At 41.8% G+C, this 15,832-nt stretch overlaps 1 protein-coding gene across 4 annotated transcripts in view; it reads left to right on the top strand.

Annotated features, from left to right (window-relative positions):
• LOC142582252 (protein turtle-like) overlaps positions 1–15,832 on the top strand; it is an 89,949-nt gene that overhangs the window by 13,217 nt on the left and 60,900 nt on the right. For all 4 annotated transcript variants that reach the window (XM_075691726.1, XM_075691728.1, XM_075691725.1 and 1 more), the window contains exons 2-4: positions 11,143–11,299; positions 12,322–12,503; positions 15,498–15,613. In XM_075691726.1, coding sequence (XP_075547841.1) covers positions 11,143–11,299; positions 12,322–12,503; positions 15,498–15,613 — 455 coding nt within the window. The remainder of the gene's footprint in view (positions 1–11,142; positions 11,300–12,321; positions 12,504–15,497; positions 15,614–15,832) is intronic.

The following is a 15,832-nucleotide window of genomic DNA, read 5'->3' as shown; positions in this document are numbered from 1 at the left end:
TGAGCGCCTTCAATGACATCACACATTAGATGTGGTGGAGATTGCATGCTTCTGTAGTAAAGGGATTATAATTGTGGGTTCTCTTGTACAAATATTGCCTTATGTTCTTTCCAAGTTAGGAGAGAGAGGGCAACACTCACTGAGCCTTGCCTGCTTCCTCATGCCAGAGTACTAATAATAGAACTCCACCACCCTGTCCTCCTTCAGTGCACATGTGTGTTTGTGTATACAAGCCATGTGTGGGCAATCATTCATGTGTGTGCCTCATGTAGTGGGCAAGCCACAGGCCAGCTATAAGATATGTTTAAACATTGCTGTGGGGCTCATGTTTATTTCTGATGCTGCGGAAAAAACAGACTGGGCGCTGTACATGAGGAAGTGTTTGCCTTTTTCAGTTCCCGGTGCAGCGCTGCTGTTTTACTGTAGTGCTGCTGTCCTCTATGGATTTATGATGGCTGTGCCAACACATTTGTGCATGTAATCCTCAATTCTTATTCAGAGTAATAGAAGAGGTAGTTATGAAACAAGGGTTACCCTCCCTTCAGTTCTCAAATTGCTAGAAAAAAAAAAGAAGAGAGAAAAAGACATGAAAACCCAGTTTTCATCTTATTTCTCTGATTTCTTCTATGTCATCCTGATCTGAAAAATGCATTTGCATGCATTGTTCCTTACTTTGTTTGCCCAAGAACTTAAGTTATTGCCCTTAGATAGAAAGGGAGGCAACTGCTCACTATATTGGGTCTGTGAATATTTGAATTTTTTTACAGGAATCAAATACATACGTTTTGAATTGCTCGGTTTGGTGTTTGGTACAAGAATTTAATTGTCAATTTTCTTGAATATTGAATTGTCCCCATATATTCAGAGTTGCTGTGAATAATGGGGGCTGTGTTCTTTCAAAAAGGGTCCATATGTATGTTTTAAAAACATAATAAAAAAGAGGCAAGAAAATTTTCCTGCCTGCAATGAAGGGACAGAAGAGCCAAAAAGGAGAATGTTGTGCTTTAGTATGTATAGTTATGTCCTTTTGTTTTCACTTATGTCCTATTTTCTTTACATAGTCTCTTTTTGTTACCTTTCCTCTGCCCTTTCCTATTCTGTCACCCTGCATCTTTTCCAAGGTCATGGGATACTTCAGGTGTCTTCTAATATTTGAGACAGTGTTGGTGCCCCCTTAATACCCTTCCCTCTTTGTTGTCCTCTGAATATAACAAATACAGCTACTATACTACATGCCGCTGACAACTACAGCATATACCCAGGTGTGCCAAGAAGCACAGAGGAAAGGAGAGTCCTTGCTACCTTGACGAGAGAAATATTTGCCAGGGACACAGGGACAATGTCAACTGCATAGGCACAGTGTCAACTGCCTAGAGACAGTTTCAAGTGTTTCCTGCTGTGCAGATGCGTCAGATAGCTTGTTAGTATATTTTTTTCCTGAACAAGCTGCTCATGTGACCTCTTGAGACTGAAATAATTTGAACTTGAAAGTTGAACTTGAACTAAAGTACCAGCTATCATCACTTGTAGAACAAAAGTCTAGTTATATGTGGCTCACCAACCACTTCAAGCATTCATTGTAAACCCAGCCAGAAACTGTGATGGCTTCACTTCTTGCGCATTTACAAGTTGCTGATTTGAATCGACGTTGTATGGTCTTGCCTGTCCTGAAGGAAAATAATAATTTTCCTTACGTTTCTCCTTTTGAAGCAGGAAAAAAAAATTATATTTGGTTCAGTGTTCCTAGCTAGTGTTTTTACATGTTTGTACTCCATCTAGAGAATTGTACAATTCATTATTTCACCTTACTTAATGCACATGAAACTTTGCATTACAAACAGCAGCATAAGATACTAGCCCACGTATAAACTGAGATAGACTAATGTCTTTTGCCTTCAAGAGGAGGATTTGTTTTCATGTTCAATTTTAAAACAGGATATTGTTCACAGAACAAACAACTTATCACTGTTCGCACCTTGTCCTGTAGTAATATTTTGGAACTGCTGTTGTCCTGATCCATTCTTCTTGCCTTTTGCCACTGTCCGACACATATCATTGCATCCCATTTTTCAAGAGATTGGTCATTTGACATTGGTCATTTCAAGAGATTGGTCATTGTTACTGACATTCTCACATAGTTGCTTTCTGTTTTTGCATAGATCAGCAACATGGCATGTTGCATGAAAACAAAAGTAAAACTCTAGCAGAACCCATCTCATGATGAATGTCAACGTTAGTGCGATTTGCATTGAAGCAACGAATCAATAGACCTCATTGCCACTATCAAAACATGTAATTTATTAGATGCAAATGCTGCTGGGCTCCTCTCTCGTTCATCCCTCTAGACATGCTGTGTCATCTAGTGGTGCCGCCACGAAGTCAGCACCTGGTGCATGTCTGAATATACAGGGTGAACATTTTTACGTTTTCCAGAATTTTTAAAAATCGCCTGTTACAGATAGCATAATTCCAGTTCTTGAGCTAACCCGGGTTATTCAGAGAGGTGGATATTACTTGCATGAAAATTGGAACACATCTCCTATTAAATAATGAAAATTCACTAGTTAACTTCTTAATTAATTACTTTACGGCACATATTGCAATTTACAAATTGTAGCCAGTGAGTTTGCAAGGCATATCCACTTGGAATGAATTTCCAGAATGACACCAGTTTAGAGATAGGTGCCATCATACTTGCCGTAAGTATGCACTGTTGTTCCGCTTCTTTAACAAAACCCTCTTATGCATTGAAGCACAAAAGTAGCTGGAATGCCCATGCATTTCATTCTTCACAATAGAAAATATTATCTTGAAACTGGTGTCATCCTGGAAATTCACTTCAAGGCGATATGTCTTACAATCTCACTGGCTACAATTCGTAAGTTGCAATGTGTCGTAAAGTGATTAATTAAGAATTTAAATAGTGAATATTCGTTATTTAGCTGAACATGTGTTTGCATTTTCATGCAAGTAATGTCCGCCTATCTGAATAACCCAGCTCAATTACTAGAATTATGCTATCTGTTATAGGCAATGTTTAAAAATTCCGAAAGACTTAAAAATGATCACTCCTATATGATGCAGGTTCAATTTCACCTAGCATTGAACAAATTGAAAGAATATATTTTGTCAATGGAGAATGGCGCATACTTATTGGCAAATACCCGGTTAACCAAGTTGTTGTCAAGAGAGAGAGAAGTTTAATGATATGAAATGCAGAGAAGTTGGCCTGAGGTATATTCCTCTAGCCAGCTACTCGGTGTTGGGGGAAGGGGAAGAGGGAAAGAAAGAGGAAAGTAAGAGGCGCGCATGATGGGTGACGATGATGATAGAGGGAGGATGTAAAACATATGGCAAGCAATTTGGCATGCTCAAAGCCTACAGTCCAGGCCCATACTTTTTAAAAAGTTCAGTAACACCTGGATGGCCTTGAAACTTCATTGAGCGCCTTCATTGGGCGCCTAAAATAACGTCCTCCGACAATGGTGGGCTGTCGAGATGCATAAGGTCATTGTTCAACTTTTGACGCACTTCCACATACTTAGGGCAGTCACAAAGCACATGACCTATAGTCTCACATTGCACAACTCACAGTCCGGAGACTCAGTGCATCGCATGAGGTGCACGTATCCGCACGTAATCGCTACCCCCAGCCTTGGTCTGTGCAGAAGACTGGCACAGCTGCGTTGAATTTTCGGTGGTAGCCTAAATTTCATGGTAGGGTCCAATCTCTGGAGTCGCCTGTGGTGATTATCCGGATTGTTCCAGTGCTTTTCTGTCGAGTTTCGGATGACACTGTAGAGGAGGCAGGGGGCGTCCGCTCTTGAAAAAGGAATTTCAAGCAGTAACTCTGGTTCTTCGAGTGCTTTCTTCGCTTGAGCATCAGCCAGTTCGTTGCCGTGTATACCACAGTGACTGAGAATCCATTGAACTGTGATGCGTTGGCCGTTTACTTGTGCTAAAGTGTAGAGCTCAGCAGTTTGGAGAGCCAACACTCTGTAAGCGCTTTCTTTCAACACCACTCTAAGTAATTGCAGAGCCGATTTTGCATCACTGAAGACTGTCCATACTTGAGGAGGCTGTCGCGAAATATAGTGAATGGTCTCTCTGATTGCCACTAGTTCCGTAGATGTTGTAGTCGTCTTGTTACACAGACGAAACCATCGAATGACTTGATGCGCAGGCACGACGAAAGCCGCACAAGACGCATACGACGAGACTGATCCGTCTGTACACACATTCACCGAAGAAGCATATTTTTTTTTACATATATTCAAGTGTTAAATGTTTGAGGCCAATGGTAGGTATTCACGATTATTTAGAAATTTCGGGAATAGATAGACGTATCTGTATTTTGGACGTTACCCATGGGGGCATACGCGGAAGGTCAGCAGGAGCAAAGTATGATTGTATGGCAGATTCTTGGCATTTAATGGCTCTTGAAGAAGTGGTGATAAGAGGTGGCGTCCATGATGGCACAGCAGTCGCAGCATACTCGAAATAGGTTCGCATCGTAGATTCACAGGTAAAGGGGTGATGCGAGCCTCCTCAATTGTTCCGTAGGTTGAGGTGCAACGTGGAACACCGAGACATGTTTTCAGCATCTGTGCCTGGGCACTTTCCAGCGTACGCAAACATGACCGGCTCGTACTTGATAAAACTGGCAGGCCACATCGAATGTAGCCGACGTAGAGAGCCTGGTACAGCCAGAGTAACGAATGCTCAGATGGACCCCACTTCATGCTGGCCAGAAAGCGAAAAACTTGAGCAAGCCCAGTTAATTGTGTTTTTAACATTGCCACATGCCTCAACCGTGAAACACCGCGGTCAATGACAACGCCGAGGTATCTAGGGTGGGTCACATATGGGATGATATTGCCATATATCATAATTAAATACCAACACGTAAGCTTCCATGCGAACGCTATTGCAGCGCACTTATCTGGGGCCAGTTGCAGTCCTTGGCACTGCAGGTACTGAGACGTTAAAGAAACAGCTCGCTGCAATCTTGCATGAATTTGCGGTTGTGTGACTGCGGATGCTCAAAGTTGGTGTCAAAGAGGTTCATTGAAGTGTGGGACATACCCAGTGACCCAAGTTAGCATGAAAGAGGTTCATTGAAGAGCGGCACACACCCATATCCTCATACTCAGTGGCCCAAGTTGGTTCGATGGTTGCTTTCAAAAACAGTTCTTTCACCCCAGCAGCCAGATGCTCTACCCATTAGATCATGGACTACCCAGTGATCCAACTTGGCAGGAAAATGGTCATAGACACAGACCACCTGATAGTCCCCTGAAAGCTTGTGAAGTTCTCAAATAATGATAATCGCATTAATAGAATCAGAAGAGAGGTAACATTAAATAATTCTGACCCCTGGTTATTAAACAAATTAAACAAAGAAATCGAGATATATGCAAATAGGGTAACCCAACAAAAGTGAGAAGCCACATGAATCTTGATGGAAAGGCAGATGAGAATGTCCAAGACCTGGAACATTCTCCAATGCCTCTTGGACCCCGGCAGTGCAAAAACCATACAAACACACAATCTACAGAAGGTTATAAACAGCTACGATGGTACATTAGAAGTGCTCTTTCGAGAGATTCAAAAAATGTACTTTGGAGATGCGGATAGAGAAGGACTCCTGGATTACCTAGGTAACGAGAATCCTGATCTCGATACCCCCATTATGGAGGCAGAAGTCGGACGTGAACTTATCAAGCTCAACCCGAAATTTGCACCAGGACCTGATGGGGTAAGCAACAAAACACTCGGGAACCTCGATGATGTATCCATCCGAGCTCTCATGGACTACATGAATAACTGCCAGGAGCAAGGTGGCATTCCAAGTCAATGGAAATCAGTCCAAATAATTTTTATACCGAAGCCTGGAAAGAAACCACAACTGACGAACTTAAGGTGCATATCGCTAACATCGTGCGTCGGCAAACTCATGGAACATGACAAGATACATAGATGATGGAGGACTTTACCCACATACCATGGTTGGATTTTGACCCAAGTTATCAACGCAGGATATTATGCTCAAACTAAAACATCAGATCATAGATGCGGGTGAGAAAACTCTAGACACCGAGGCGATACTAGGTCTCTATCTAACTAAGGCCTATGACACTGTCACGCACAAGGCAATACTACAAAATCTCCAAAAGCTGGATGTAGAATGCAAAACATACGCGTACATCAAAGACTTCGTGACGGATCGTACGGCAAAGATTTCAATTGGAGAATCCTAATTGGAGGTGCTCAAACTAGGTAATTGGGGTACCCCTCAGGGTTAAGTCCTATCTCCCTTTCTATTCAACGTGGTAATGATCAGTCTTCCTGTGAGACTTGAAAAGATAGAAGGACTTGGACACAGCCCACACGTGGACGACATCACCCTCTGGGTGGTGGCTGGAAGCGATGGGCATGTGGAAGAGATCCTCCAAACAGCGGTAAACACAGTCGAAGACTACATCAGAGACAAGAGACTGTAATGTTCCTTGCAAAAGTAAGAACTTCTGCTCTATAGACCCACATGCAGGGGTCAAAAAGGCATTATGGAAAGGCTGGGCATCGTGGTCACAGTAGAACGCACCGCGATCGATACCGATAGTGGTGATCCTGGGAATACTGGGACTCTGCATATCGGAAAACGGTCATAAATCATTAGACTACTAGACAATAGTGTTCAACAAACAATCAGACTAATAAAGCAGATATCCAACAGGCACTATGGCATGAAAGAGCACAACCTCATCTGATTAATAGAAAGATTTGTAGTCAGTCGTATTGTATATGTGGTCCCTTACCTCAATTGCTACGCTGCGGAGAAAGGGAAGATAGAATGCATTATTAGAAGGGCATATAAGCAAGCCTTGGGAATTCCGCCAAATACACCAAATGAGAAATTCCTGGTGCTCGGCGTGCACAACACACTAGACAAACTCACTGAGGCCCAGAGAGTAGCGCGGTATGAAACACTTACACAGAGTTTTATGGGGAGATACATCTTGGACGACATTGGAATAACCTACAAAGCACAGTATCGACTGCGGAGAGACATCTCAAGAAAAATAAGGGCAGATCTCTCAATACCCCCCATCCCCAGAAACATGCGCCCTGAGTTTCAGCAAGATAGAAGAATCACAAGAGCAAGAGTTCTCCATAAAAGATTCCATAGTGCCAGGGACGTGGTCTATGTGGACGCGGCAGGGTGCGTAATTAGACATAGTATGCCGACAGTTGGTACGAGTCTAGAGGGTGACTCCTGAGTTAGTGGCACTGTAAAAACAAGAATGGCAGAGGTGGCGGAGGAGGCTGCGTTAGCATTGGCAATAGCCTCTACGGAGGCTAATATTGTAGTCAGCCACTCCAAGATAGCCGTCAAGAACTATGCCAAAGGAAGAATCTCCCCGGAAGTGCTAAGAATTTTAACCAACTTTTGTGAAGATCGAGATGTTTACATTATATGGGCACCCGCACACTCTTCCCTTCCCAGGAACGAAATAGTGCACAGCCTGGCTCGAGAACTGGTGGGCCGAGCAGGTGACATGCAAATACTAGGAACGGAGAGAGACTGGATGACCAACTTTAATGAGATCACCAAACACTATAAATTGGAAAGGGCCCATTTTACCCCGGCACACTCCTTGCTAAGTAGACGGCAAGCGACGGCATGGCGCCTCTTACAAACAGATACATATCCGAACCACTACTACCCGGACCTTTACATGGATAGATGTAGATTCTGTCAAGAGAGGATGGACCTACAACATATGGTTTCAGGTTGTCCAGGCTCAGACACTCACACAGAATCAAATAAACAAGACCAGAGAGCAGTGGGAGACCATGTTACTCAGCTGTGCACCGGAAGACCAACTTAAGGCAATCTAGCAGGCTGAAGATGCCGCCAGCGCTCAAGTGCTTCAGGCCGTCATTTAGATAGAGAGGCCTAGGTCTCAAATATGCTGCTCTAAAATAAAGATTATTCCTCCTCCTCCCTGGTTCTCTTTTGTTCTGGATTTCCAGAACATGCATGTGTTTACTATGCATACTTTTTCTTTGTCTTCTGCTTTCCTTGTGTAGTTGTAATATTTATCGCGGAGGATACCACCAGCCTATTAAAAGATGTAATATGGGTTGGGGACTGTTTCTCATTTCCAGCAAGCAATGTGAATGAGCTCTAGCCTGAATGAGTTGGAGTTGAGTTCAATGGCAACATATTGTAGGGATGATTGCTTGGTGCCGGGGGGTGAAGGCACTGTTAGTAGATTGTGTGCAACCAGAGTAAATTATTGTAAGCTGCATGCATAATGCATTTTTTTTTTTCTTGTAGCATGAATAGCACAAGAATGTAGAAGAAGAACAGAGACACACACAAGGTGCTACAGAAAAAAATAAACTGCAATATGTTACACCAACAAGCCCAAATTTCTACAATGATGCATACATAATACTATGTAAGCAAGAAGTGACTTTTTGTCTTAACTTACACGCTACTTTCCAAAAAAAGACATTATTTGTTATACATTTAGAAGAACTAGCCTTTGTGAAGGCAGTAAAAGTTCTCCAAATTTTCCAAGTCCAGTCCTTTGATTCCTTTAGTATACAATGTAGTTTGTCTTTACCCATAAAATATTAACTAGGCACGAGAAGGTGCTGTCAGAATACATAATGTCATGGCAACCTAGTACAGGAACTTAGATGCAGAGGCACCTTCACTTTTGCATCTTTTCTGGCCTATTCAGCCTGGTTGGCTTTTTCATTATTAGTACAGTGTAATTTACTCATGTAACTTCTCTTTTCTTTTGAGTCCCTTTAAATCACTATTGTGCCATTACTTGAAAAGCTGTCCACTGCCCAAAAGGCATGGAAAGTTAACATTGCCCCAGGCATAGCTATTAGCTGCACAGTAAAAATGTGTTTATATTATCTAAATAACACCATTCTGAGCAGCGCAAAGACCAGGATGGAAGGGAACACAAATGCCAGGGTGTGCATTTCTTTTAGTCCTGACCTTCATGCTGTTATAAATGCTGTCAGCAAGATGAACCAAGTCGCCCACATAGAGGTATTATTGTTACTAGCTTAAGTTATACAAAAGTGGCCTTTTGAATACTTGCCAACTTGTTTGACTATTCATTTCACTGTATGACCTTCATTGTCTTTGTAAGTAAAAATGATATCATCAATTTGCCTATTACTACATATTGTGTCATGGTTACCTGCTAATAAGGGTGGTGAATTGAGTGGAAGGGGGCGTGGGCCTCGGGTGCAAGGGGCCAGTGAGGGGTGTCATATACGTCTGAAGACACCCGGAAATTGTTGATATCCTTGCCTTCCTCAACTACGCCCGGGGGGAGGGTGGGGGGGGGTTGTGTGACAGAAGACCTATGGGCCCCGGGTGCCAGACAACCTAGCTACGCCACTGTTCCAGGGTATCAGCTTTCAGCCTGACATGGGAAATGAAGCAGCGCATTCCCCTTGTCACCTTGCATGCCGACTACAGCGACTTGAAGATCACCGCCTTCTTGAATGCTTTGAAATGGCTTTTTTTCTTGATGAGACAAGTGTTTGTGGCCAATTATCATCTGTGACAAACACAATCAAGCGTTGCCAGTGGTCAGATGTTGTTCAGATGGCTGAATTTCTCCAGCATGTGGAGGTCATGATGTGTGAGAACCCTGAAAAGCTGATTATGGGCCACTGATGATCAGCTCAAAAATAAATAATCAACCTTCCTGTACATAATTTTATTAGGCACCCCTCCTAAGTTATAGATTTGCTTTAGCACACAGCGCCTGTGCCACCCAAGAGCATCTGGTTGCAAATTTCAGCGACCACGTCACCCTCAATATAATGTTCTACATAGTTCCGAATATATAAACCTGTACGGCACTATATATGGCAAGCACCACTGAGAGAACAACTAATGGCCACACAATGATAAAAAATTGCTAAAGGCTACTATTGTGGAAGCACTGCCGAACATCAACACACGCTATCTGATCTGAGTATATAGATATTATAGAAGGTGAATTCAGTCAATAATTGATACTGAAGATAGCGTTATTTAACCTTCTTATAGAAAAGCAGCAAAAGAAACACTAAAAAATATTTTAAATGAGTATGCCGAATCTTGTCTAAAATATTGATGCTATTCCTGAAGTCGCCATTATACTTAATGCGTTCGGTATTAGCACCAAGGTATCTCTATGATAATATCTGGGACGGAAGTGTAATATTTATAAAGTAAAAAAAATGGAGTGAGAATGCTTATGGCTTAAGGAGACAATTTTGCATGCCGACACACTTACCTAATGTCATCAGCCATGTGCTGTACCATGTATGACTGCATTAAGACCAATTTGTAGTTTTGTGGTCATCAAAAATGTCAGCTCTGGTATAAATGAGACAGTTGTCCATGAAGGTCTTATTTAGGCAGTTTTTGAATTAGTCATAGCATATATATTATTGAAGTTGCCATAAAGGTATTGTTAAGTAGCCAGCATGTGTTCTGTTGTGTTTAACTTGGTCTTCATCTGAATAGTCCTGTAGACGTTGTGGAACATCTACAATACTAACAGCTGTAGTCTGTTACTTGAGCCTCATAGTCACAATTTGTGCCACTTCTTCATAAAGGGGAGGCAAAAGGATAAAACAATAAACTTGCAGAGTTGCATGGTGCTCTGAGAAATTTGTGATCACTGGGCTTTAAAATGATCGTGGAATAGTAAGTGACAATTACTGATGCAAAAAGGGAGAGTAATATCAGCAATATGTTTGAGTGATTATAATAAGCACATTGTTTAGCATGCTAATTGTGGCAGAGCTTTTCGAGGTCCCAATTCCTGTGTGTCATGACTGTCGTGTGATCTGGCTAAAGTTATTAGGTGACTAAGTGAGTCTAGCCTAGTAGCAATGCCTTGATGCATCCATGCAGTCTGCAGACAACTGGGGACATGTCGCTGTTTCATAAAATTTGCATATGGTGTTTACATTCTTTCAGTGATGATATGCAGCTTGTTGAGATTAGTGTGGTTGCACAAACTTTGCTGGAGGTGTCTGCTGTCCACCACAATTTTTGCTTGTGCCATCCCTGCTCACGTTGCTACACTTTTGTGCTTTTTACAGATGCATCTGGGATGCCATCACAGGAGCCGGAGCATATGACGGCATTGCTGGGGCAGGATGTGATCTTACACTGCCCCTTCGAATACCCGGATGGCATGCCAGTGCCCTATCTTGTCCAGTGGCACAAAAAAGACCACAAGATACCTATTTACATCTGGTATGTACTCATTTCTTTTAGATTCTGTGTTACTTGTCTGTGTATCCATGTGTCGCCATGGTGTGTCTGTGAAGCAAACACACAAATTTGGGTTAATCATACTAAAAATTATGCAGATCCCACTTAATCAAGGAATCAATGTTATGCAAAGCATTTTGGAGGTAATTGGCTATTAAGCATTGAAAGGGGTTGCATTGGATTACCAGGTGCACCAAGATGTTTGTGTAAATCAATCAGTTGTGTGTGTGTCACAAATGTGTATGTGATGACAAGCAGCAAGCTGACAGTTGTATGACGGTGACAACATGATTTCTATCCCAGTGTATCAGAGCAGAATTCTGGGAATTCAATGATCAACATGCCCATTGTTGGGTTCTACATAGTTGTAGGTACTAAATCGCCGTATGCGAGAAAACATGGATTGACTGTCACCTGTGACTAAGTCTCACACAATCATACGTGTCAGTGTCTATGTCATGTGATCCATGTTAAAATGATGATATAATTTGTACTCTGACAAAGAAACATTAAAAACTTGTTCCACATGGGCTTATCATGAAGGCAGTACAATGTTACATAGCTTCTACATAGTGTTAGCTACTACAAAAAAACAAATGACTGGGGAATTCAGGCCAATCCTGAAGGGCAGTGCCATCTTACAGAGTGCCTCAAAGTGCTAGCTGCCATAAGGAAAGAATGTGAGAAACATGACAAACGTACAGAATGTCTCAAAGAGCTATTCGTCGTCGGCATGAAATAGGTATGTGTATGCTCATAGCATAATGGCTATAGCATCAAGCTCCTGTGCTGGGAGACAGAGGTTCGATCATACCATTGGACACTCGAATTTCTTATTAAAGAAGTCTGAAACGAGGTAAGACAGGAACTTACCCACTGCAGTTGCTTATCTTACCTACTTACCAACTAGTTTTAATTATTTTCACCAAAGTTATGCCAGCCTTTCTACCAATTAAAAACAGTGAAATCAAGAGCCTGTTTTCGTAATGTGGCTAATTATGCAGGTACGACGGGTACCCACCACATGCGGCCGATGACTACAAAGAACGCATTTCACTTTCGGGTCAGTCATCACTGAACCTGACAAATGTGCGCGAGTCCGACAAGGGCTGGTATGAGTGCAAGGTCTTCTTCCTCAACCGGGAAACTATTCGTAATGGAACTTGGATCTACCTCGACGTACTTGGTGGGTGCTTTCCTTTCAACCTTCAGTGACTGCTTTCAGTGAAGTGGCCTTGCTGTAGATACTGTGGATCCCCTTCGGTTATCTTTAAGGCAAGATCACTGGAAGGCTTTTGATGCCTGACAAGCTTCGAAATTGAGCATCCACATTTTGGTATTTTAATGTATGAAACTGACTAACTGAAGCTTTAGTACATATAGGTTCCTGTGCACATGCCCCGCTCTTGTATATCAGCCATATGTATTTTTGCAACTATTGCCAGCAACTGTACTGCCCATATAAGTAAAGGGGCCCTGCTGCATCTTTTATAAAAGGTGCTGAATGTGTCTGATATTAAAGGACACCTCCTCACGAATATTTTTCAGTAAAACATTATTGAATGTACCTTGCATGAATCGAATTATTGACACTGAAATGCTGTTGCTGTCAAGCCCTCATGGCCATCTACTACTTTTCATAATTCATAATGCACTCAAAGCAGTGTACTGTACATGCCTGTGTGGAACAATGGCTACCATGCAGTGCCCATCATTGTGCCATGCTTTTTATTGGCGTGACCACGAGATCATTTGGACAATGATTTGTTGCATTGCCTATCTCAGAGGCCATACGAGACCGCCAGAAAGGTGCAGTGGTATTGTTCACCACCAAATGTTGGTATGGCTGCTTAAGTGATAGTGTTTATTCACTTTTTCTTTAGCCAGAAACACTGCTTCATTGTAATGTTTAAAGAAGAAATCTGGTGTGTAGCCAGCGTCCTTGCATAATAGAGAAAAAAGTGGCAGGTGTTTTGGAATGTTCAAGGAAAGGGCAGGGCGGTCTTTTGAGTGAAATTCTGGGATATTTGGCTGAGATGTTTATGACAGTATTACCTAGTGACTACACCAGCTTATTTACCATATTCAGGAAGTGTTGTAGAGCTGCTTTAATGTAAAATGACAGCTATAATTGAGTGATAACCTTGAATTAATAACATGGTGCATGATAAGTGGAGAGCTACTTCATTTTTGGCCTGCATACTTGCCAGTAGTCCCAAATCTTTTCTAAAGTTTATGAATTTGGGCTTGTTGTACAATTTCAATGGTGTTGTGTCAGGTTTCACGAAAACTAAATTCTGTTTTTGAAAGCTTTTCGCACATCAATCTTCAAACCTTCTGTTTAAAGTCTTCTCATATTAGAAGGATGCCATAATTTGGAAGGCGTGGGCATGAAGATGTAATGCATCTGACACAAGAGCCTCAGCCTGTTTTTCTGTCATCATTGGTTTTTAAAAAAGACCGTCTATAATGTGACAACATGAACACAACAGCTTCATCTCAAAATGTTATTTTTAATTGTTATTGCCTGAATATATCAAAGATTAGCCATTGATGACATCCTCACAACATTGGACAGTATCCTGACAGCAATATTGCTGGAAGTGTGAAAGTAATCAAATATTTATTATCACTTGTATATATGTTTCAGCTCTGAGAGTGCCCACAATGACTACTGTTTGTTTATTGAGGTGAAAACATAGATGTTTATCTCAATGGGTGGCATGTTATTTAGGCATCTTAACAATGGCATATTAGCTACTCTTAGTATTCAGTGCTGGCTCTGTTTTTCTTTGGTGTGGGTCGAATTGTTGCACTTTATTTTATTTTTTAACTCAAATTTTGTTGCACCAGCAGGCAAGACTATGCCCCAAGCAATAATGGCTTGTGGCATAAATCAAGATAAAACATGCCAGCAGAGCTCTGGCTCGCAATTTCTGCCAGTAACAAATTTCATTCTGTAGTAGTCATCAGAAAGAAGTGCAATTGAGAAGTGATTTGTCAGGGGGAAGTACTCCTAAATTTCTAAAGCTTGGTCTCTGCAGGCAGATATGTAATGAAGTGGACTTGAGTATGATAAGGTCATGATTCCAGTTTGGCAGGCAGATATGTAATGAAGTGGGCTTGAGTATGATAAGGTCATGATTCCAGTTTGGTTATTATAAATCATATATAAAAGATTTAAGGAAATACTTTTGTGGCATTCACTTAAAGAAGCCCAGCCCAGTTCTTTTGTTATATTTGTTGCTCTATCAAACTGGTTGTACCACCCTAGAACATGTCTTGTGGTGTTCAATTGTACTTGCTGTACTGTATTATAGTGCACACCGAGTGAGACAAGCACCGTACAGGGAAGATGTGCTAGAGTATTATTGGCCTTATGTAAGCTCTATAAGCATCCTCCCTCATGCCTTCCCAGATCCTCACAAAATAACGCCCCATGATACCTAAATGTGGATTCCTGTTGAACAAATTTGTTACTTAGAATATAGGAGTTATAAATTTTTGTAGCTTTTTTCATGAAACTGACCAGTATGCACTTATTCTGTAGGCACAAAACCATTATTTTTAATCTGCACCATGCTTAAACACAATAGAGATCTTACTGCAGGTGTGCACAATCCATTCCACTGGTTGCTTTTGCATACTAGGCACAATCGTTGGGCAAAATCAATACAAGTGTAGAATGTGTTAAACACATGCACCTAAGTGGCTGGATGGTGGCACCCTCTTAGTGTATATATAGGTGAAGCAAAAAAATAAAGTTGGGGTCTTCGAGTGGTGATGTCATGTCTTGCTGGCATGCTTAGTCTAATTTTACCACGGCCCTAACTACGCCTCCTACACCTCCAAGCAGGCCAAGCATAGATTCCTGTGGGCCTCTAAACGAGATATAAACTGTAAAAGAGGCTATTTCATTTGGGACAACTTGTTGCTTTTTGTATGTTAATTAGTCTGTTATCCAAGAACATGGTGCAACTGCGGGCAAGTTCACACATTGTGATATGTGGTCTCTAATTTGCATCCTCACTGGAGGCAAACTGTACTGTGTAGTATAATGTGCCGTGTTTCTTGGTTCTGGCTGAAGGGGAAAGGTTCATTGACTCTGTAACTGTGGCTACATAAAGGGTGCTGCTGTTGCTGCTTTGTAATGAACGTCTGATTCCTGTGGCTTGTGCAGCTCCACCACACTTCAAGTCCAAGCCAGAGCAGATAATCTATGTGAAGGTGGGCGAATCGGTGGTGCTTCCCTGCGAAGCTGAGGGCACCCCACCTCCCACCATCATATGGTACAAGGTGAGCTGGATTGTCTGCCTTTTTTTAAACTCAATGTTAAACATATCAGTACACATTCTCAGTGGGAACTTGGGAGAGCTGCACAAGCATTATTACTGACTAAATTTTTCTCCTTGGGAGGAAAATGCATCAAAATATGTTCAGATCAAGGTCCTGGACCTCAAAACCCTTAACAACAAAAAAAACAACAACAACAACAACACTGGCACACTTCAGAGG

The sequence above is a fragment of the Dermacentor variabilis genome, chromosome 5 (assembly GCF_050947875.1).
Source record: "Dermacentor variabilis isolate Ectoservices chromosome 5, ASM5094787v1, whole genome shotgun sequence".
Classification (NCBI taxonomy): Eukaryota; Metazoa; Arthropoda; class Arachnida; order Ixodida; family Ixodidae; genus Dermacentor; species Dermacentor variabilis.
Note: the sequence above shows the minus strand (reverse complement) of the source record. Positions and strands in the feature narration are given on the sequence as shown.